Source organism: Etheostoma spectabile, chromosome 19 (assembly GCF_008692095.1).
Source record: "Etheostoma spectabile isolate EspeVRDwgs_2016 chromosome 19, UIUC_Espe_1.0, whole genome shotgun sequence".
Taxonomy (NCBI): Eukaryota; Metazoa; Chordata; class Actinopteri; order Perciformes; family Percidae; genus Etheostoma; species Etheostoma spectabile.
Window position 1 is genome coordinate 4,810,756 of NC_045751.1, and position 22,366 is coordinate 4,833,121.

Sequence of the window (22,366 nt, forward strand, 5' to 3'; positions counted from 1 at the left end):
GGAGATTTTTCCATCTTTTCTTGGTTTCTTTATGCACATTAATACAAATTTTTACCTTTCTAACTTTTGAGCCCCACTGTAGCTATTGCTTTAATACTTTGGCTTTTAGGCCATTGTAGCTTGTTTAATTTGACTAAATAATTTATCAAAACATATACCACATCAAAATAGGATGTTAGGATTTTGGGAAAATTGCGTGATAGAGGATTTTATCCTTAACATCCAGTCCAATCTAGAACTTTGGCCAGAGAGAACCTTTATCCATGTGCCAGGCCATATACTCCTCTGCTATGAAGCAGCTGATCTCAACAGGATATATTAGTACTCTTACTATCCAGACTAATTAACACGGTAAAAACAACTGCAAATGCCATGGCATTCAACCCTGGTATGATTTGACCCATGGTATTGTTTTTTCTGTGTTCTGTTGTGATGACCACAAACCTATAGCCATTTCCAAGGTAATCAAGACAATTGTGACAAGCAGGTTAGATTGTATTAGATGCCTATTAGGATTCAAAACTCAACTTTGAAAAAAAACAAATTTTTTGCCTACCATCAGACCATGCAGCTGCTGGGTGGGATATTACGGGAGATACAATCTTGTTGAAATTACATGCAATATATGTCTTAGATAGTTAAATATTTGTAAACATGATGATAATCTCATACTCATTTGTATTTGCTATGCAGCAGGTTTAGTTTAGTTTATATTTCCTCCTTCAGGTATTCAGCACATGCTCCCACTATGGCATCCCCTCAAATTTAATGCTGCTAAGAGTAATGATGCTAGATTAGGAGGAGAGAAAACTGGAATTCCTCAAATTCTCAAATCTCAATACTCTACATACTCTATAATAAAGATGACACTAACTGTATGGCCCTCTATACTACTCAACTATGGTATGGTGCAAATTCTATTATGGTAAGTGTATTTCCACTTAACTAGTCACCCCCACCCTTACCTTATCTTCTCTACTGAGCCCGGCCCCTGTAGTGGTGGAACTGGTGACTAGGGGCTGCAGGGACAGCAAGGTGTCAAACAACGTCCTGGTCTCAGCGATCTGGCTAGCAATGTCAGCATTGGAGTGCTGGCCAAACACCTCAGGGTGCTCTGTGGCCGGCAGCATGCTGATGTATTCCTTGTATGTGGACTGGGGACCGTCACGGGGGATGTAATACGAGTTTGAGGAGGACAACCTGACAGACAAAAGGAGGTTGACAGAATACAAAGTCAGCAACATATAATGTTTTTTATAATAATATATATCAGTAATACAACAAAGTAAAAAGAAATTTCCCTGTAAATTATTTTTTTCTCACCTAATGACATTTGATGTAATAATTAAAGTACAGCAATATAAAACTCTAATTTAAATAAGAAACCACAATTAAGTGTTAGTTTATTGACATTATCTAAATTGATTATATTGAGAGTAGCTGTTGGAAGTGGTAATGGTTTCAAAGTGCGGAAGCTTATTCCTTAACTATACATGTACAGTCTTCTTTGTATAATTTGCATTAGTTTAAGCAAATGCCCTAAATGTTGTTTTAAAAACAGATTTCCCATTAAATATTTTGAGAATGGTTGATTATAAATGATAAATGAGTGGAAACAGCACAAAAGGACATTTCTTAAATTGTAATAATCTGATTGCACACTTGGTGGTGCTGGCACTCTGCAACGAGCTTCAGTAGGGAGTTTAAGTGACATCTGCTACCTTAATGCAGCTGCAATTTGCTTCCACCAGGGAAAAATGGACTGTTTGCATTCAAAGACTATAACATCTACCTGTCTAGGCATGTGAATATCCGCAATACATATTTTTTTATTGAAACGTAACAAATTATTAACAGTGTGCGTTTGAATTTATACTGCTTAGATTGGAAGTTCACTAAGAGGTAGGCAGAATACATGTGAGTGTGTGGGTATTACAGTGTCTCACTTGAAGAAGGGCTGGTTTACAGCAGCATCACAGAAGTAGTCATTGATGTATGTGGTTAGAAGACGTCTGTCCCAGTCATCTGTTACATGACCTCCATAGTTGACCCCAGCGATGAGGTACTTCAGCGCATCCCAGGGAATCTCCTCATACTCATCCAGGTACAGACTCAGCAGACTCTCACTCACCTAGGGAAACATCATGGCGATGATATTAACAGACTGACTTTGAAATGCAAGATACAGCCCAAGAGCAAATGCAATTCTCATCTGCAGAAAATAGACAGAAACAGTAAAAACAGACTGGCAAGGAAGAACTGAACTAAACATTAGCCTAACTGGCCCTAATTGAGTACCATTGAGTATGAATGGCATTTCTGTCTTTGACTGTCAATGTTTCCTTTAGTATCAGATGAGGTCCTGACCTCAAAATCAGAATCGTTGAATCCATAGATAATGTTCCAGCCCAGCTGTAAAAACTTCTTCCTTTCCAGCAGGATACTGTGAAAAAAGCAGAGGGAAAAGAGCATCTTCCTGTAGACTACTGGTCTTGAGCAGCGGTTGAACTGAGCCTCTGTTACCAGCTGGTACAGACGCTTCATGTTGGCTTTCAATCCCTGAGGACAACAGGGGGCTGTGTTAATATTATGGAAGCAGGGTCCAAATTAGCATCATCTGCTAGTCAAATACTGATAAAAAATGCAAGTGGCTGGTAGAGTTGCTTCACTCACAAGCCAAAAAACAATGGTAATCTATTCATTGACTGGTAAAATTTTAACATTCACTAGCCATTTGGCTGGTGGACAAAAAAACATTGATTCTAGACACTGTATAGCGGGAGTTACATAAACACATTTGTTAAAATTTATATCATGCATTTATGCCTGTGTAGTAGATATCTAAAGTCTGGTGTTTGAGCACATGCACCTTTGGTGGTTCAGTGGTCATCTTGATACCAGCCTGCAGGATGGTAATGGGAAATTCGGGGTGTGGCGAAGAGCTAAGCCAGAGTCTGAAGTTTGAGTGGGGCTTCTCCACCTGTAGCTGCTCCACCAGCTTGTTCAGCTCAGGCATCCATGAGAGAGAGAGGTGGCAGTTGGCAAGAAACACCCAGTGACCTGGGCAGAGAAAAAGAGGGCTTGAGATAAGCTGATATAAACTGTTTGGATTTTTTATTATCATGTCTAGTTATTTTTGTGTGTTTGCGTACTTTGGTGGTAGTAAACAGGCAGCACCAGAGCAAAAACACATACACATCACCGACAGTATGATAAAACAGTTTTTTACAACAACTTTCCAAAACTCTTAACGCACCAACACACCTACAACACAAAATTGACAAAACAGTTAATTTCATGCTCAAAACCACAAATTGTAAACTAAACTCCAACACTAATTCCTAAAATACAATAATACACTACAATACACTATGTCTACCAAAACAATGCAAACGTGTCTCAAAATTGGGCGCCCGGATAGCTCAGTTGGTAGAGCAAGTGCCCATATATAGAGGTTTGGTCCTCAACGCAGCAGTCCTGGGTGCAGCTCTGGCCTGCGGCCTTTTGCTGCATGTCATTCCTCCCCCCCCCCTCCCCTTTCATGTCTTCATCTGGCCTGTCAAATAAAGGTATAAAAAATACAATAGTGATTGTATTGATAATAGATTGTGTTTTGCACTGCAGTTTCTCTGGAAGTCTCTCTACATTTTTGTTGGGTTTAGTAAATGCATACATTTTGTTTCTTTTGCTGTAGAAATTCAATACAAAATATGAATGATCCATCTCAGAGTAGCTTTATAGAATGTACAGTTTATGAAAAAAAGGAGACCGAGAAAGAAATGTCCTGGTACTCCTCTTCCTCTTCCTTGTGAAGGCATTCTTCTTATTTTTTTGTGTTCATCTATATTGTTCAAATAGGTCCTCTTTTACTGTATGTACTACCATATGATCATATGATTGAAAGAACCTCAACACCTGAGTGTGTTTTCTAGATGAGAATCAGTTGTGCTTGATCTATTTGCATAACTTCAATCAGCTGTTACTCAATAAATGCATGTATAAAATACTGGGGATATATTTTTGTTTAATTTACAATATGAACAGCTGTTCACTTAGACTTTAGCCTATAAGTTAGATTTAGAACATGATGTTTTCTCTTCTAATATACAGTGTGAAAGAATGTGTAAATTTGGCAATAAAAATCCATTGTTTTGATCTTGGTTGAGCTTGTGTGTAAAAGAAGTTCAAGCTTTTTAAATTTGTGTGTCAAAGCAACAAGAAATGTGTTAATTGCCTATAGCCTACACAGATGGATTTTGTGCTAACTGTGTTGAGTTTGGAAAAGTTGTTAAAAGTATTGGAAAAAGTGTTGTAGTGGTCATAAAAAACTATAACATCCAAAACACATGATTCACTCTCAGTGGTTTCTGTGACTCATTCTTTGAATGAGTATGTAGTTCTGCTTACAGTTGAGTAGGTGGTCCTTCATATCAGGACACATACCCATTTACACTGCTGTAAACTAAATTAATCTTTGTAAGAAGAAGAAGAAAGGCAGAGTAATTGGTGTACCATTCTTGATGCCCTCCTCTATCATGCTCTTAGCGATGGGGGCCTGTCCCTGACCCAGAGAGAGAGCATGGAAGTCTTTGCTCATTCCAGAGGCCTCAGCCAGCTGAAGCAGGGCTCCTGTTGGGTCCACCCCAGGAGACAGAACAAAGATCAGGGGAGTCATGCTGGTGGATTCCTCCACAACCTGGGGATAGGGCAGAGAGAATAGAGTCAGAAGAGAAGGATAAAGGAAGTGAGAATAGACGAGCCAACAAGGTGTAACTCACTTGACACCTAAAAGAAGCAATGTGATAGGCTTTATGAAGTTTGCAAGTGAGCTAAAATCTAATAAAATTACACAAATGAGATGTATGAAAAATTTGCTTCATTCACATTCAAAGCTTAAAAATCTTATACTCAGGACAGAAGAAGCAACAGGGATTTAATGGATAACAGCCGACACTCACAGCCTTCATGTCGAGAACAGGCGGCTCCACAAAGCGAGAGCCGAGGTTGTTAACAATGAAGGAGGTGACGCATAAGGAGACACGGTCTTGACGCAGAGAGCGCACTATCAGAATCTTCTGAAGCTCATTACAATTATTCTCCCAATCACCTAAAAGGAAAGAAACATAGAGGAACGGTAAATCCAGGGAATTCAGGAGTGAAGGAGGGAAGTTTGGAAACAAATAAGGAGGATATGAGGTATGATTAACATGATTTGGAGAAGGCAGCTGCGTTAAAAAAAGATGTGAAAAGGGTTGTGAACAAAGAATAAAATTAGGGAAGGCTGAAAGAAATGTAGGATAGAAATATACTTTAGCAGCCCTAAGCAGGGGCATATTCATACAGAACCCAACTTTGTCAAATCTAATTTTACTAATGAAATAAAGTAAAAGAAGACACAAAACCTATATATACAAACCCACACATAATCCTGCTCTCTGCTATCTCTTTGTGATCCAACCATTAATTCATTGTCAGTTATCAGAAATAGCAGAGAAGAAGACACATTCATCATCACTGGGGTATCAGATTCTGTATACATTCACAATTCAAAGGTACTAATAGATTCTACATGACACTGGTCTATGGTACGCATAATTGTATTTTATATGAAATTTTATATTAAATTAAATATGAAATTGTTGGGTAGTCTTTTCTCCAAGAAAGACATGATACTCACTGGTATATCTTTATCTATAAGGCTCTTGTTGGAAAACTACCATAAAGAACTTATCTGTTACTCAGAGGAACATTATCAGACTCGCTCTGCTTACTGGCTTTTGCTGCATGTTCTACAAGCTCAAATTATAACAAATTACAGCACATCCTTAAAATGTGCCTTTTGACAATTGAGAAATCTGGTTTTAAACCTGCAAACTTCTACTTGTACTAGCTTTACATAGTTGTACTTTCTTTTGAATCCTTATTATCCTAATTTATTTATCAAATCAGTTTGATAAATAAACACACCAATGTCAGTCGAGTATGCTCTAACTTTATTGGTCATAATGGGAGGAGTTTTCTTTTGTAGCAAAGTACCAAAGAAAAAGAAAAGCCTTACGGTGCAACTTTGAAAATGTGTATTTGGGCAACGCTGATGTTAATAAATGGAGAAATAAGGACAAGAGGTTACTGTGGATACTGCTGGCAGCGAGTAAAAAAGCCATAACCAGGAAATGGTTAAAACCGGACCTCCCAACCATCGAAGAGTGGGTCAACATAGTCCAGGAAATCTACAGTATGGAAGGGCTCTCATTCACTCTCAGGTATCAAAGAGACATGTTTTACAAAATATGGTCAAAATGGTCTGAGTATGTCAAGCCCATAAGATCGGACTTTGTATGAATGTTACAGTTTTATGTGAAAGAAAAATGTTTTTGTATGGATGCTCTCCCCACTGTTGTTCATATGTAAAAAAGGTTTTAAAAAAGAAAAAAAAAGAAAAAAAAAAGAAAAGCCTCCCACAACACATACAGACCTGGTAGAGCGGCCTTCTCTGGCTCAGCACGGGTAAACCAAAGGTTCCAGTCTTGGGGGTACTGTTCAAAAGAGGCCATGATGCCATGGAAGTTGGGCAGCTTATCCAGCTCTGTGATGTTGTCCCAGCTGGAGTCTACAAGCCAACTGGTACAGGGGTTGTCCATCTGATCCTCCTTATCAAGTACCTAGAAACACATCCATTAATTATCAGTCGTCAAACTATCCTTACATGAGTGTATCAATAAATAGCCTAATCAACCCAATCATTCAGCACCAGGCCTGTCCCAGGGATATTAAGAAATTCACTGGCGAAGAAAGGTAGTTGTGAAAAAAGTATCCCCTAATGGCTAAACAAATCTTGGGGAAACACATTGTGAATGAATCCAGACTGTAGTCTTTAAAGGGTAGGTTTAACTTCACAGTGGAAGTGCTTTTGGGGCATTTAGTGTGTTCCAAGCCTTTGAAATAAAAGGTTTGTCCTGTTGGATTATCTTCAATCAAATAAGATGAAAACAAAATGTGTTTGTTCTGTTTTCTTACGAGCCCTCCTCGGAGGAAGAAGCTGTACTCATCCATGTTGAGTTTGCCAGCCACCTCCAGAATTTTGGCACACATCTGGAAACTGAAGAGCAGCTTGTGGACCTCAAACAGACCACGGCACGTGTACCTGCAGAGGATAAAACACTGAGTTAGCTAAAGTAAGTTCACAGACAAAGTGTATTTTTTTATTGATCATATCAGAAATTATCATTCTAATAAGGAAACTGATAGGTTATGATTCTAATTTTACTTCATCAAGGACACAATTGCTTGCTAATGTAGCATTAAACGCTATGATGCTATAATATGTCTGACCCCACAGCTGTGGCTCAGGAAGTAGAGCAAGTTGTCCACTAATTCTCCACATATAAAAGTGCCCTTGAGCAAGACACCAAGTTGCTCCTGATGGACAGGCCAGAGCCTTGCATGGCAGGTCTGAGAGTGTGTGAATAAGTACATGTTGTGTGTAAAAATTGTAAAGCACTTTGTCCATTTGTCAGCACAGTTATGCAGCAGCTACTGCAGTCTGGATCAAAGGAAGTACATTACATTGTTGAAAAACGTTTTCGCTCACAGGGATTTGTCTAAAATATGTTTACCACATTATTTGAACGTTTAATATGAAAATCCAACATTATAAAAAAAAAACACAGAAAAGCATAATATTTCCTCTTAAAAGAAATGCAAAACCCAGAGTGTTTTTTTTAGCCTTAGACAGGTCTGGCAATGTAATATTATACAGCAGCTGACTGGCATTTACTTGACCCACAAATAACAGCATGCAAACCAACATTATTTATGAAAAGGGCCTCTATTGTTATTTCTTTGCTTACCTGTATACTGCATATGTGTGGTAGTCATTGAGGTTGGTAATTCTTTCCTCCAGCTTGTGGCTGTGCTTGCTCTTTTCTATGCTAAGGTTGAATAGGTTAATGTAGGCATCCAGTGAGAACTGGTACATGGGGTCAATGCGGCCCATGTCGTTTAAGATGAAGAAGAGAATGGAGGCTCGCTGGGCACATGGGCGATAGGCCTGTTAAGATAGAGCCCTTTAAGTCATATACACGTATAGTACTATATGCACAAGCTGACATGCAAATAAACACATTTCATTATCAATTACTATATGCAATACAAATGGCCATCCCGACTTTCCAGAAACCACAGTAAATGCTTACTTTGTCTCTATCAATGGTCCAAAACCTTAAAGGTATGCTATCATAAGACCTAAAACCCCCTCTGCCCAATCCCTTCATCCTAACACCTGACCTCTCTAGCGGAATCAATCTGGATCTTGGTCTGTTCGCTGCTTTCCAGCTGCTTTGAAACCTCTGTGGCTGTCACTTTGGATGTCTGCAGGGTATTCACTAGCTGCACATCGTCCAGCAGTGAGCCAGTTGCCTCATTCAGCAGCCTGGTAGAGTAGACACACACGCAAAACATGTTTATTTGATGGAATCAAGTCACTTTACTATAAAGTTGCTAGATTAAATAATAACACTGTGGATAACACTGTGTAGGCAGCACTGATTGTTTTTTCTCTCTACTGACAGCACTCCATATTTCCAAACAACAGAGGTACTTGTTGAAATCGACCGGAATTCTCCTTTAATTGTGCCCTAAATTCTGATTGTTATGGAGATTAGTCTTGCTGCTATCAATACTGCTACTCAAAATGTTCTTAACATTACCAGGACTACAACAAATGGAACTACTATTATTGCTACTAGTTCAACAACCTGAGGATCTCATCCTCCAGCTCCTGTAGGCTTCTTTTGCCAGAAGCAATGCTGATCACCAATGAGTCCTTCTGTTCTTCTAGATGTGGACGCTCCTTGCGCACCACAATTCCTAGTAGTTGGGCTTCCAGACCCTGCAGACACATAGACACAAACAATCCCAAATACAAACAGACAAAAAGGTAGTAAGGCAGAAGCTCATACAATCAAACTGTAGGTTCCCACAAATGAGGATGCACACACATTACAGTTAAACAGTAAACTAGAGCTGAAAAACACAACATAACTCAACGCATGCATGTGCACGCGTACACACACACACACACACACACACACACACACACACACACACACACACACACACACAGAGACCTGCTCCTTGACAGCGAAGTTGACAATGGTGGTCTTTGTAGAAATCTCTGGTGTGTAGTGGGGGTTAGACAGCTTGGTGGTGATGTAGAAACGAAACTCTGGATTGTACTCCAATTCCTTATCACCAAGTTTCAACAGCAGCCTGCCACCTGGAAGTGCACAAAAATAAATATACACCCACACTCACACAAGGATTCAGGTACACCTTTAAATTAAGCTGAACTTCACAAAATTGTAACAGCTGGTATTTTAATTTGTAAAGTTTATATGTGTGTCTGACCTATCCGTGTCATGGACTTGTTAAGAATTGGGTTGAGAGAGGGGTCCAACTCCTCCTGGACATTCTGCAGCAAAACAGGATTCCCAAACTGAATGGCATTCTCCAGCACCCGTAGGTAGTCTGGCATTTGGAAATCTATTACTTTCAGGCCCTGCACAAGTGGACACACATAGGACAGAAAAAGAAATGGATTATGTATAACCTTTTCTTTAATCAGGTAGTTTCCTTGTGCTGAGTACAGGTGGAGAAATAGAACAGAGATAGGACAAACAAAAAAAACCTGCCTGTCAAAAACAAGCACATACAACCTGCATCAGAAACATTCACACATCTCTAAAAATGTTCAAAATTAAAAGTTTAAATTCATTTAATTGGTTGAGACTGTCAATGTCATTTTAAGTTAATTCCATTTATATTGTGCAAAGTACAGGAAGGCAGTCTTCCTAATTTCAGTTTTTGAGGTGCACTGAGTAGAGGTCCACCAAAAGTTCAGTTTAACTTTGATCCAAGCTCTGCTGAACTTTGTGGTTGATACAACTACCAGGTGTATTACAAAAACACAGTATGAGCAACATAGTTGTGGAGGAAAAAGTTTATTTTGCATTTTTGATCCTTGACAACAGCTAAGTGGGTCACTTGTATAACTTGTTGATTCACTGTTGTATAACTATTATTATTGTTTTGTGTTTCATTTATCATTGTTTTACTTAGCGTACTCATGCTTTGACTACGGCTTTCCATCAAGCTCATGTTTTGGGAGACGGCGCTCCTGTTTTTGAAACATGGTTTCGAGGCAGGTGCGCCGGACTCACCAAGGACTGGGCTGGGAGCGAGGGTTGGCCCCCCCCGCTCTCACACCATCCTTGTTTGTTAAGAGAATAAAAGACGGAGAATCTCTCGGTCTGACAGAGTCAGCTGCGGGTCACGTACGGACGCCCAGCCACTTGATGCTGCTCTGCTTAGGACTGTCGGCTCTCCAGTCCTGTGTCACGTAAGAGCTCTAAAAGTATTGTTTACTTAGCATCATTACTGAATGCTTGTCATGCTGTTTGCTGTGCTGTATACTGTGGGGAATAAAGATATATATCTACATACGGCCTCTGAGTGTTTGTCTGTAAGGTGAGTGTACTTTACAGTGTTGTTGATTATTGACAGTGGAGTTTGTTGCTCACATCTGTACGGGATTCCGCGGGGGATAAAGGGAATTATCTTAGCGGAAGACGGTGTTTAGTGCTTATTTGCCTGCAGTCGACCACTCCGCGATCCTGTCTAAAGATTTCACAAAACAATAGTGATCCACTGTGTGCAACATTAGCTCTCCAGCTGTATACATGAAGTATAACTATCCAACAGTGAGGACACAATAACATTGAATACAAATCATAATAAGACTGGCTGAGTTCAGACTTACTCTCTTCATCTCCATATTCTTGATCCACTTTAGAGATTGGCCTTGAGGGTCCACCATCAGTGGCCATCTTGAATAAAAGACAAGAAATAAAACAAGTCAACTTGTATTTACAGTATGAAAAAATGTTATAATAATAATAATAGATTTTATTTGGCGGACGCTTTTCTAGACACACAAGGACATCTTACATGTTTAAGAAGGCATTAAAGAAGGAAATATAATAGAATACATTTAGCTGCATAGAGATACATTTAACAAAATAGACAACATCTGAAACGTGCTAAGAAACGTCAGAAAAGCAGTAAAAATGTGTCGGGAGGGTTTCTATGGCAATGCAGTACTATGAAGACTTAAAGGAAAATCCCAGTTAATTTTCAATACGTAGCTCTGTTGGTTGTAAATTTGGAGTGCTGTCAGTAGAGAGAAAAATGAAAACAATAGGTGCAGCCTACACCGTCATTATTAATGTCTAGCCATGTGCAGTTATTCCTTCCAAGTGAACAAAGCAAATTTGACTGCTGTAGATGTGACAGAAAGGCATACAAGTTGTGTTAATTCAGCCAGTGCACATACCTCTGTTTATTCATTGTTGAAAACAGGTGCTAACTCTGTTGGGTGCCAACACTAGCAGGAGGATAACTCGGTGTAGGCAGCACCGATTGCTTTCATTTTTCTCTCTACTGACAGCACTCCAAATTTACAAACAACAGAGCTACGTATTGAAATTGACTGGAATTCTCCTTTAAAGATTAAAAGCTTTCTTGAAAAGGTAGGTCTTTAGCAGTGTTATACAGTGAACACAACTAAATTCGAGAAAAACAAATACAAAAGCATTTTAATTAAGTATACTTACTTGACTATAGCTAATCCTTTAATAACAAATGTGTCTACATGTACTGACCGGTTTCCGCGGGTGACAATAACTCCATTCTCAGTAGAAAATGCATCAGAGGGCAGGCCCTGAATGTTCCAGTCCCTCACAGCTGTAGGCTTGGACAGAAAAACTGCAAAACTAAACCCTGGTGTGCATGGGATTGCCAAGTCCCGTACCTGAGGAAAAGGGCAAGCACAGAGTGAGAGAAAAAGAGAAGAGAAAGAATATTGTAAAACATGGGGGAATACCACTGTAAATTGTAAACTTTAATTTCCGTTTAACAGTTTAGGAGGACACATGACTTGCTTGTAACTAGTAGAGGGAGTACAAGTAGTATACGGCAAACTTTTAATTGAACGCACAAGGATATATGTTTTTATGAGTGGTGTGTGTCTGTGTGCCTCACCTCCTTCATCCAAATGGCAAGCAGCTCATCTCTATAGTTGGAAAGGAAGGGTCCCATGTAGGACAGGAAAGAAGCTGCTAGCAAACAGTCTCCCACCAGGTATCCCATGTTTTCTTCTAGACCCTAAAGTACACACAACCTGATTACATAGGTACGCGTGTGTGCAAATGTGTGAGTTATTATTTAATATTAATTATTTTTGCTGTATGTGTGCTTGTGAATGGCCTACAGCAACTCTCTCCTCCCAGCGGACCCTCTCTCCAGCCAGTCCAGTGACTAGTTTGTCAGCTCGGTCCAGTTTCACCTCCATCTCAGCTGATTTCTCCCTCAAACTGTTCTTCATGGCCAGCTTCTCACTGTGTTGCTTTTGCAGCTGCTCCACCTTCTCCCCGACCTGTCCACACGCACAGCAATTATTTAAAATTATCATATTGGTCTTGTCATTTGTAAACTGTATTAACTATGCTACTGTTGCACTTCTATATTCACTTGAATTGGCTTGAGCTAGTAGCTAAATGTCGATCAAGCTAGTTGTACATACCTCTCGCAGTTTGTTCTGGGCTTCGGCCACTGCAGCCTGTTTTTCTTCTAACTGGGCCGTGGCAGCGTTCAGTTGTGCCCGCTTTGGCTCCACCACCCTGAAGATACGCCCATAAACCTGGAGGAACAGCGTACATATCCATGGATTTAGTTTTACCTTCTACTTTCCCGTTCATATATTCATTTAACAAATAGGCCTGATTTTTTTGTGATTGCTCCTCTGCTCTGCTTATTTTGGAAATTGCTTTCTGCTGCTGCTACTGTATGCGGTAACGTACCTAATGCATACAGCTCATTGTGAATTTGTACAAGTGTGTACACAGGACCAAAATTTGCACCGTGTTCTACATGCATTAAATAACTAAATATTCAAAGAATAATCAATTACAAATAATTAATTACAAACTTTTATGTGCGCTTTTGGATTTATGGTGACTATTCATATCTGTAAGCATGTGTGAGTGTGCGTGTGTGCGTGCATGTGTGTGTGTGATTGTGTGCTGCTGTTACCTCCATAGCTCTGACCCACATGCAGAGGGACTTGGCAGCCAGTGAAACTTTGCCGATGATTTCTGGCTGGAAGTCTACCTGTCTACAGTACTGGCCGATCTTCTTTAACACACGGTCCGATATATTGTCCTTGTCAAAGTAAACTAATGTTTTGATGAAGTTGCCCTCACCTGCCAAAAACATTTCAAGGTCACATAAGTGAAAAAAGTTTGACCCATTATATGTGGCTCTCAGTTAATCTGCTAAATAATTTCCTTGACCTTTTTGTTTTCTATTTTCATGACAATTCTACAGCTATGTGATTATCAAAAAAGAAATGCAGAGCATTTTCTAAACAATTTCTTTCACTTTCAAAGCAAACATAACAATGTACACCACTTGAAAAAAAGAAGCAGAGGGTCAATCCTTTTGAAGCTAAACCTTATAATTTAAAACTTTAAAATTTACAATTACTTTCTCCTGCTGAAATCGTCGTAAATTGAAAATAGAACTGTATACTGCCTCATAGAAATGTAAATGAAAAAGAAAGGAGTATCCAAATAATTACAATCATTACATGTACAGTAGGTGGTGATGCATGCCTTTCCTATAACGAAACACAGATACCTGCACATATGATGTGTGTATTGAAGTTGTGGGCGAAAAACGTTAACAGAAGTGTTTCAATAGTAATTATAGTGCTGTTGCTTATTATTGTTGTTGAATGGGCTTTTAAAAAAGTACACCAGAAACGTTTCCCTGCAAGTCAATTTTGGTGCCACTAATTTAAGTTTTATGTTTTTGCAAATTTAGAATAACATATTCCCCCTTGCACCACTTCTTGAATTTGACCACAGCTTGTGACTTGAAAACCAATGAATGCTTAGCGGAAACAATGTAATTTGTCAGCAATTTCAAAGGGAATCAAATGACCTTTTGGAATAGAAATGTTTTTGATCATGTGTTTGATAAATTATATTGTTGACATGGTACTACAGTTTGACTATGTAGAAAGAGTTTTTAATTAGCTTTTGTTTTATGTTTTATGTTCTGTATGTCTATTTGGGTATTTTGTTTCAGTTTGCCCCACTGCACTAGGGAGGAGTGCACCTTATAAACTGAGAACTCAATAGTAAACTTAATGATAATTTGAATCACAAATAATTGTCATAAATAGCAAAAACATGGAAAATAAATCCTGGGTTTAAAAAAAGCACAAATAAAGATTCAATTATACCAATGGCCTTACTGAGGGGATATCTGCGATGCCCTTTTTCCAGTTACATCTTTATGTTCTTTAGTGTAACTGTTCACAACACAGTTTTCCCAATGACTTTATTTCTTTGCCAAACTCTCCCTTCATCCATTCCTAAATTATGCACTGTGGCTGTCTCTCACCCAGCTGTCTCTTAGCCTCTGCCCAGGTAGGCTCTTTGCCCAGAAGGGTCATGACAGCTGTCATCACTGTCTCCACCAGTGTTGGGGGACGGCCATAAGACTTGATCTCTGTCATGTCCTTCTTATTTAGAGACTCCAGAGCCTATGTGGAACAAAAAGAGAATGTGTGGACGTAAGAAGGCAGAAAGCCCATATTCAACTGACAAGGTCCAGTCAAATATACTGAAAGGCCAAGGCTCATTACCCATCAAATATCAAGGAAATAATTCAACCAAACATAATAACGAACAAAGTGAGCACATACAGTAAAGTAGAATTGCCAACACAAAGAGGGACGGGCGATATCAAAACAGGAAAGAGCTCTACCTTCATGGCCTCTTCCAGTGCAGGCAGGGCCTCGTCCAGATCTCTCTGTGCATTCTCAGCCAATGCTTTACACTCTATCTCCTCTGCCCCAATTTTCGCACTGTTAGCACTGACAACCTTAACAAGAACATACACCGATCTGTGATTGACTACAAAATGTAGTTCTTTCCTATTAGCCAACTACCACAGACAATGGGTAAGTCAGGAGCATGTTAATCATGTCATTCAAATTATTATCTTAATCAAATTATTACTTTAATCTATTTATTAAATTAGTGTGCATCTTGACATGTTTGTGTTGCTTACCTTCTGCTGATTATCAGCCTCCTTCGTCTGCTGTGAAATGACAGTCAGGAACTCTTCACACTGTTTCTGGAACACAGCCATCTGCTTTCTTGCCTCCTCAAGCTCTACAGACATGGCCTCTATCTTCTCTCGTGTGTCACTGATCTTCAAAAGGCCATTACGCAGCTTGCTCACCTGCTCCCCCAATTCACTGCGTTTCTCTGCCAACAGCCTACACACACACACCCAGCTCTATTATTAAGCATACAGCACCCAAAGCACCCATACCTAATGTATGTGTAGTTTACAAGTGTGTGTGCTCGCTCACTTAACTAATCTATAACAGGACCACCTTAGTATAACCATCCATGTGGCCTTCAAGACACACATTAAGCATTAAAAGGTACTGTGAAAAGAGAAGGAAAGAGAAACAAGAATAAGGGAAGGACAAAGTGTGAAGGTGCCTACTTCTTGTATCCTGACACCAGCTCCAGGTAGTTGGTGGGTGTCACATAATTATGTCTCTTCAGCTCCAACTTCATCCTTTGGGAGACTTGTGCAACCGACTGGTGTGTGGTCACAAAGATACTGGCAACCTTTGTCTGGATCTACAACATCATGCAGGATACAGTATGTTAACGTGTTGATCTAAAGTTCAAACAGTAATGCAATTTAAGGAGTCAAATTATTTACTATGTATTAATTGATGTGGAGATTAATATACAGTAAGTTAACAGCAGGGTTCTATTAAACATTTTTGGAAATACTTGCTTTGTAATAATATGCTCCATATAGCTGTTTTAAAGGTTAAGAAAATCCAGTGTAAAAGAAGACTGGTTTTGCACTATAAATGCAATTGAGGTAGACAGTGTCTAGTGGGCATTACAAATTGAGACTATTAATGTGAAAAACTGGAAAATAAAGCTCGCTGTCCCTGTTCAGGTGTCTGCCTTCATTCCAAACAGCTATCCTCTCCCCTCTTTTTCCCATTAAGGCTGACATGAAGTTGAATTTACAGATGTTGTCTGTGTTGAATAGGCACCAATTCAAAATTGCGAAATCAAGTGTTCACACAAAAAATGTGTGTGTGTGTGTGTGTGTGTGTGTGTGTGTGTGTGTGTGTGTTTGTCCATGCATGCCGTACCCCCTCCAAGGTTACCAGCTCCAGTCCATCCAAGTATCTCTCAGCTACCTCAAGCAGAGCATCTTTGGGCCAGTCACAGAACCAGTCAATGGTGGTGCAGTTGACAAGCCCTGGATACTGGAGGAGGCGGTTCCTGTTGGCAAACAGCCATTTATGAATTGTATTGTGGGCAGTTTTTACTGCAAAAGGCTGTATTTTCAAACAGACAAGTAAATAACCCTAGCAAGCTTTAGACACTGTGACAAAAAAAGCCCCTAACATTTTGAAAGAACCTCTTACACTAAGGTACAGCAGAGTATGCTAAGTGTGAGTTGGTCAGCTGGTTAATTGGTGTAGCAGGACTCTCTGAGCTCTGGCAATGTGATATGGACCCTACTAGCAGTGAGTGGTCAAAGGGACACGATTCCTTGTCACACAGAGAATAGTGATTAGCTCTGGGTAATGGTGCCTGCCAGCCCAATTAGTGGCATTATGTGTGACCAGTAGCCTGTGCCACTAAATGCAACCAGGCTATCAATGCTTGAGGTGGAAGGGGTGTTTTTGTCAGAAAAATGTGTTACTAAGAATGTGTGTGACAACAGACAGAGAGAATGAATAACAGAAAATATGTATCCATCTGTGTGAATACTACATATGTCTGTGTGTGTGTGTGTGTGTGTGTGTGTGTGTGTGTGTGTGTGTGTACAAATACAGGAAGTCCTTGCTACAGAATCACCCATGTTACTAGACCTCATTTGCTCAGCCATTAACACATGGTGAGGCACCACTCACTGTCCCCAGATTAATTTTGAGAAGCTGCTGAGAGATTTTAAGATTTTAATGTCCTCAATTAGCAAACACATATGTCTTGGGTGTGTCCTTAGGCTTGCATGAATCAAAAGCATATTGTCTTGGAAAAATGCCTCCTTTATTCAGTTAATATAAGAAAATAGCAAACATCTGTCTAGTTAGAGATATACTGCCGTGCGTGAAATCTAAGGACAATTAAATGAAATGTGGTTTCAAGTTATCCCTTTTTGTTAGGGCAACAATGCATGTACAGCTGCTAGAGATACGCTGGTGAAGTGCTAGTACTATTTAGCTTACATGTATAAAGACTGCAATGGGATTCATACTGTGGTAATTTCCATAAACTTGTGTGTCAACAACAAGAGCAAACATGGTTTCAAAGAGAGGAGAAAAAGGAGGACCAACATATTGTGAACTAGGATATATTATAGGACATAGTGTGCTGCAAGAAACAAAATCAGAATCTACCTGAAGGGCTCTCCCACTGGGCTCATACAGAGCACTATGTGCAGGTTGTTCCTGACTCGCTCTATCAGGTAGCTGAACAAGGAGTCAGGAGTCTCCACTACATTGTCTTTCCTGGCAAACTCTGACAGAGCATTGCACACCTAGAAGTAGAATAGTAACACTTACATGTTATGAGAATAGACATTAGGGCTTAAATTCCACAAGACAGGTTTCTAATATAAAATTTAATGAACTTTAGATGCACATGACCCTGTAGCATGTGAGTTCAAAACATATTTGATTTTATACTTATGGAAGATTACAAGAGCAGACCGAAAGTCACCCACCACAGTCAGGTCAGTCTTGCACTACACAGAGATGGTCTTAAAAGAACATTCACACTTTATAATGAGCATAATTTGTCAAATTTAATTTTAAACAAGATTCTTGAATTAAAACTGTGTTGCTATGATCAAATCAATCTTAACTTTACACATAATTCACATTAATGGCTTGAATACTGATATGCAAGACAGAGAAAAACTAAGAAAATCAAAAGAATGGCAAAACATTAAAGGTGCTACTTTGACCAGAAAGCCGTTCTTTTGCTGAGCAAAGGTTTAACTAACTTAACCAAGGATAACATCTTTGTTGGTGTTTTGATGGACCTCTATTATTAATGGGTAAAACCTCAGCCTAGACAATTTTCTTCACTACCTTTTGGTTAGAATTTAGTTAATTTAAAACATAACTAAATCACAATGCAAGTATGCATAGACAGAAAACAGAGTTAGCTAGATAGACAGATGGAAGGCCAAAATGATTTTGAGACATTACAGACCTCAACAAACTCATCCTGCTTGTACAGGTTAGGCACCTCTCCAGAGCTCAGGATATTATTGATGTCTTCTAGGAAAGATTCGTCTGCAATCTGGGTGTCATTGAAGAGAAAGACTGTGGGCTTATTGTCCACACCAGTCAACCGGTACAGCTTCTTGATGTCTAAAAGAAAGAACAGAAAATCCCACTAGTCATGGTTTCCCTTTCTTAAACATCTGTGAATGTAAAATTAGTGTGTTTAATTTCACCTTCTCTAAACTCTTGTTTCCGGTATTGCTTTGTGATTTCCACCTCGAATACCCGGTATTCACAGATAAAGGCGGCTATCTTAGACAGGCTCTGTCTACCCGAGCCCCCAACACCAACCAGCAGCATGTTGCCCCTGAGCTGACTGATCACACGTACTACACGGGTTACTGTGGAGGGAAAACAAAATGTTACCCATATCATACATGTCATCTGAAATTCTATATCCCCTGTATTATTATAACTGCCCAATGTGTGGCTTGTACAACTGAAGAAGGTATCTTACAAATAGTCACATACTTTTTCCTCATATCAGATTAAGTTGCTAGAACATTATTATTTTGCATGTGACAAAATCTACAGTCATACAATTTTTTATTTTCTACCTTTTAATGGTAGTAAATCTGATCTAATATTGGCACAGAACTTCATGGAGTTTAAGTCTGACCGGGATATGTGCATGGACAACCCAACAATACGTACAAACTAGTGTTGATTCATGTTGTTTCTATAGTAATGTCCTGCTATTGATTTGCAGGGGTGTGTGGTTAAGTGGCAGATTGACAGCAGTGTGTAGACAGCTAAGACTGGTGCTGAGAGGCCTTCTCTAATTCAACTAGAGGGTAGCTCTTAGCTGCGCCTCATGCTGTGTTTTTCAAAGGAGCTTCTAACTGGGCCTTACTCATAAAACTGGCAACAGTGAACACAGCGAAGACACATCAGTATCAGAGTGCAGCAGATGAGGACCTCTTGTATTGATTGTGGTAATGTGCTAGATTGACTGGACACAATGTGATGTGAGGAACTGACGCTGTAGATTGATGAATAAAGGACATTTTCTGCCCTGGGTGCCCATGAATGACTGAGAGTGTGTGTGTGTGTGTATGTGTGTATGTGTGTGTGGTGTTCTCAGACGCACTGTGTTCAATGGCATCCCGAAAGAGCACCAAGCTCATGGGTACTACGCCAGGTGTCAGGTTGTAGTCCTCCAGCTGGGTCTCCATGAACTTCTTGAGAACCTTTATGTCCAGTAGGTCCTCATACACACGAGACTCACTCAGGAAATCACCTGACACACACACACACACAAAAACGCACGCACGCGCACACACACACACACACACACACACACACACACACACACACACACACACACACAGGTAAACACACAGAAATAAACACAGGTATACACATTAATATCTTCTGGTGTAGTCATCAAACAGTTAGATGAAATAGTATTTTTACACTCATTGGTGTGACATTAACAATACTGTGTGCACATATGTGTGTGTACAGTAATAAATATACCAAATATTGGTGGTTGTTTGTTGGGGCAGATGCTGTGGAACGTGTGGTCAAAGAGTGAGCCGAGTTTCTCTCCCAGCAAAGCAACAAAGGCCTCCGTGTCACTATGATCCACAAGCCGATCTGAGAAAACCCTGATATCAACAACAAAACATTGACAACAAATATTATCCAATATACAGCATATACATGACTAAAGCACCTGTGGGTTTTGCTAATGTATAATAGAATAGAAAACCATTCACAGCTCTGAGAAGGGCAAATATTTGGTGAAAAAATGTCCTTGTTTACCTGAAGCACTCATGGATCCACAATCTAGTGATGTTGTTTTTGGTATCATGGAAATCTGGGTGAGCTCGTAGCAGACCTTGGAACACCTAGAATGGGTGTATTAGGGAAAAAGGACATGATGCATCATCTAACATTTTAATATGCAGATTAAGTATTTTTGACCTAAATCAATGCACTAAACTGGTTAAGTTATGTTAGTTGTAAATAAGCCCTCAGTAAATTTAAAGAAAATGTTACAATAGCTAGTAATACTGGTTATCCCAAAGATTATGTATGTAAAGTATGCTAGTACGCTTAATGTTTTCCTAAATTGAGCCTTCTTTGTGAAACAGGAAACAGGACTGTATGAATGTGTGGGTACACTTGCATCAATCTAACCCATTATTTTGTACCTTTGAGATATCTCTGAGGTTGAAGAGGTAGTGGATTTTGGCTGGAGTGGGAAGAAAACGAGCTGTAACAGCATAATACAGTTCTAAGGTTGCCTGAGTCAGAATGTCTCCAATGGGCTTCACCTCCTCCTTGAACCCTTGTAGCTTTTGGTTGATCATGGTACTGTAAATCCGCCTGATCTGGGACTCCTGTATGCAGAAAAGGCAGGTCTTTTCAAGTTTGGTACATCTTGTAAATGATACAGCCATGTTAATAAAACACACAAGTGATACTTGTCAAGAGAAAGAAGAAAAAAATAGGATTTGTTTTAGGGGGTGTCCATTTCATGTTGTCCACTTCAAACATTCAAGAGTCAAGGCAACTCAAGTGTTTACAGGGGTTTACATCCTGAATTCAATATGGCTCCAGTCATTTTCAAAAGCAAATTCAATTTTAACCTTTTATGGCAATACGAAAAGTAGGGTGAAGAGAGGAGCCAAGCGAGGCACTACAAATAAGCGCTGAAAAAGATGGTCCGGGAAAGATTAAAAGGAGCACAACAACACAGATGAAAGACGGCTAGATAATTGAAATGAAACAAGAGTTGAGCTAGAGAGGGAGCAGTGGAGAAAGAAAAGAAAGTACAAACTAGAATTGCCGCCCTGCAGTTGTTTGCTTCTGCCAACCAGTCAAGTTCCAGTTTATTTCCATGTCCGTCAAGACTTATAAATATGTAGTAAAGACATTAAAAGTTTAAATGCAACAAATTTATTAAAAGGTATTGATTGTATTTGGTGAAACGTGGATGCTTCACAAACATCTTTAATCGGCAGCACAGATGATCTGCACAATCACCGCAGTTTCAAGGTAGACACCTAAGATTAGTGTCACCAATGTATTATTGACCAAATGTCTCCTGACTTATAATGTTGAATAATGGCCAAAAAAAGCATTTTTGCAGGTCAATATGATGTCACAAGGAAGTAGACCTTTGACCTCTTGGGTATAAAAAGTCATTACTTCATTATTTTACCTATTAGACATTTGTGGAAAATGTTAATGTTAGTTACTGTATGAATTTTCGAGTTATGTCCAAGTGGACATTTTTAAAGAAATTCCCTCCAGGATGGGATGGCTGTACATACGTCAAACCCATAAACCATAAATGCCTCCAGCCACAGCTTTCACCGGCGTGGAGGCATAGAAAGCCAAATAAAACAAAATAAGACAAACAAACTAAAAATAATAACAATAATAATCATAATCAGGTTTTATTTTAATTAATGTATAATAAATAATTGGCTGACAGATGGTGATGAAAGATTAAATGTCTTGCAGGTGGAATATTACCAGAATCAGCCTCATTGATTGTACAAAAATAGTTGGATAATAGAAGAAGGAAAAAGAAAGATAGCATTCCTAAAATGGGTGAGAATCTCTTTTAGTTAAATGAGAAAAAAGTCAAAACTAAACAATAAATATCCTGGCTATTTTTAATTTATTGCTTGTTTAATATATTTGAATGCCTTTGCAAGTAAAAAAAACAAAATTTACTTAATTTTGTCAACTTCAGTCCTCTGTGGTAGAGGAGAGCTAAATAGTCAGCAGGACTTACATTAGGGAAGGTCATATTGATGAGATTGAATCGACTCTGTAAGCGGCCAGAGATGTGAGTCCTCCCTCCACCAGGGGGCCCCATGGACGCCAACAAGAACATGTCCTAACAAAGTTAGTTAACACACACACACACACACA

At 39.3% G+C, this 22,366-nt stretch overlaps 1 protein-coding gene across 4 annotated transcripts in view; it reads right to left on the reverse strand.

The window, feature by feature from the left end:
• The window catches only part of dnah2 (dynein, axonemal, heavy chain 2), a 119,008-nt gene that overhangs the window by 40,853 nt on the left and 55,789 nt on the right, over positions 1–22,366 (reverse strand). For all 4 annotated transcript variants that reach the window (XM_032544697.1, XM_032544700.1, XM_032544698.1 and 1 more), the window contains exons 51-82: positions 22,227–22,331; positions 20,632–20,820; positions 20,240–20,325; positions 19,952–20,082; positions 19,563–19,712; positions 18,646–18,813; positions 18,399–18,559; positions 17,579–17,718; positions 16,322–16,454; positions 15,646–15,785; positions 15,199–15,409; positions 14,893–15,009; positions 14,527–14,668; positions 13,150–13,319; positions 12,641–12,757; positions 12,329–12,493; positions 12,100–12,222; positions 11,721–11,869; positions 10,820–10,886; positions 9,409–9,559; positions 9,129–9,277; positions 8,757–8,890; positions 8,287–8,431; positions 7,851–8,050; positions 7,018–7,144; positions 6,476–6,662; positions 4,959–5,107; positions 4,513–4,696; positions 2,870–3,060; positions 2,368–2,559; positions 1,947–2,131; positions 966–1,200 (exon numbers count right to left, since the gene is read on the reverse strand). In XM_032544697.1, the coding sequence (XP_032400588.1) occupies positions 966–1,200; positions 1,947–2,131; positions 2,368–2,559; positions 2,870–3,060; positions 4,513–4,696; positions 4,959–5,107; positions 6,476–6,662; positions 7,018–7,144; positions 7,851–8,050; positions 8,287–8,431; positions 8,757–8,890; positions 9,129–9,277; positions 9,409–9,559; positions 10,820–10,886; positions 11,721–11,869; positions 12,100–12,222; positions 12,329–12,493; positions 12,641–12,757; positions 13,150–13,319; positions 14,527–14,668; positions 14,893–15,009; positions 15,199–15,409; positions 15,646–15,785; positions 16,322–16,454; positions 17,579–17,718; positions 18,399–18,559; positions 18,646–18,813; positions 19,563–19,712; positions 19,952–20,082; positions 20,240–20,325; positions 20,632–20,820; positions 22,227–22,331 (4,893 nt within the window). The remainder of the gene's footprint in view (positions 1–965; positions 1,201–1,946; positions 2,132–2,367; positions 2,560–2,869; positions 3,061–4,512; positions 4,697–4,958; positions 5,108–6,475; positions 6,663–7,017; positions 7,145–7,850; positions 8,051–8,286; positions 8,432–8,756; positions 8,891–9,128; positions 9,278–9,408; positions 9,560–10,819; positions 10,887–11,720; positions 11,870–12,099; positions 12,223–12,328; positions 12,494–12,640; positions 12,758–13,149; positions 13,320–14,526; positions 14,669–14,892; positions 15,010–15,198; positions 15,410–15,645; positions 15,786–16,321; positions 16,455–17,578; positions 17,719–18,398; positions 18,560–18,645; positions 18,814–19,562; positions 19,713–19,951; positions 20,083–20,239; positions 20,326–20,631; positions 20,821–22,226; positions 22,332–22,366) is intronic.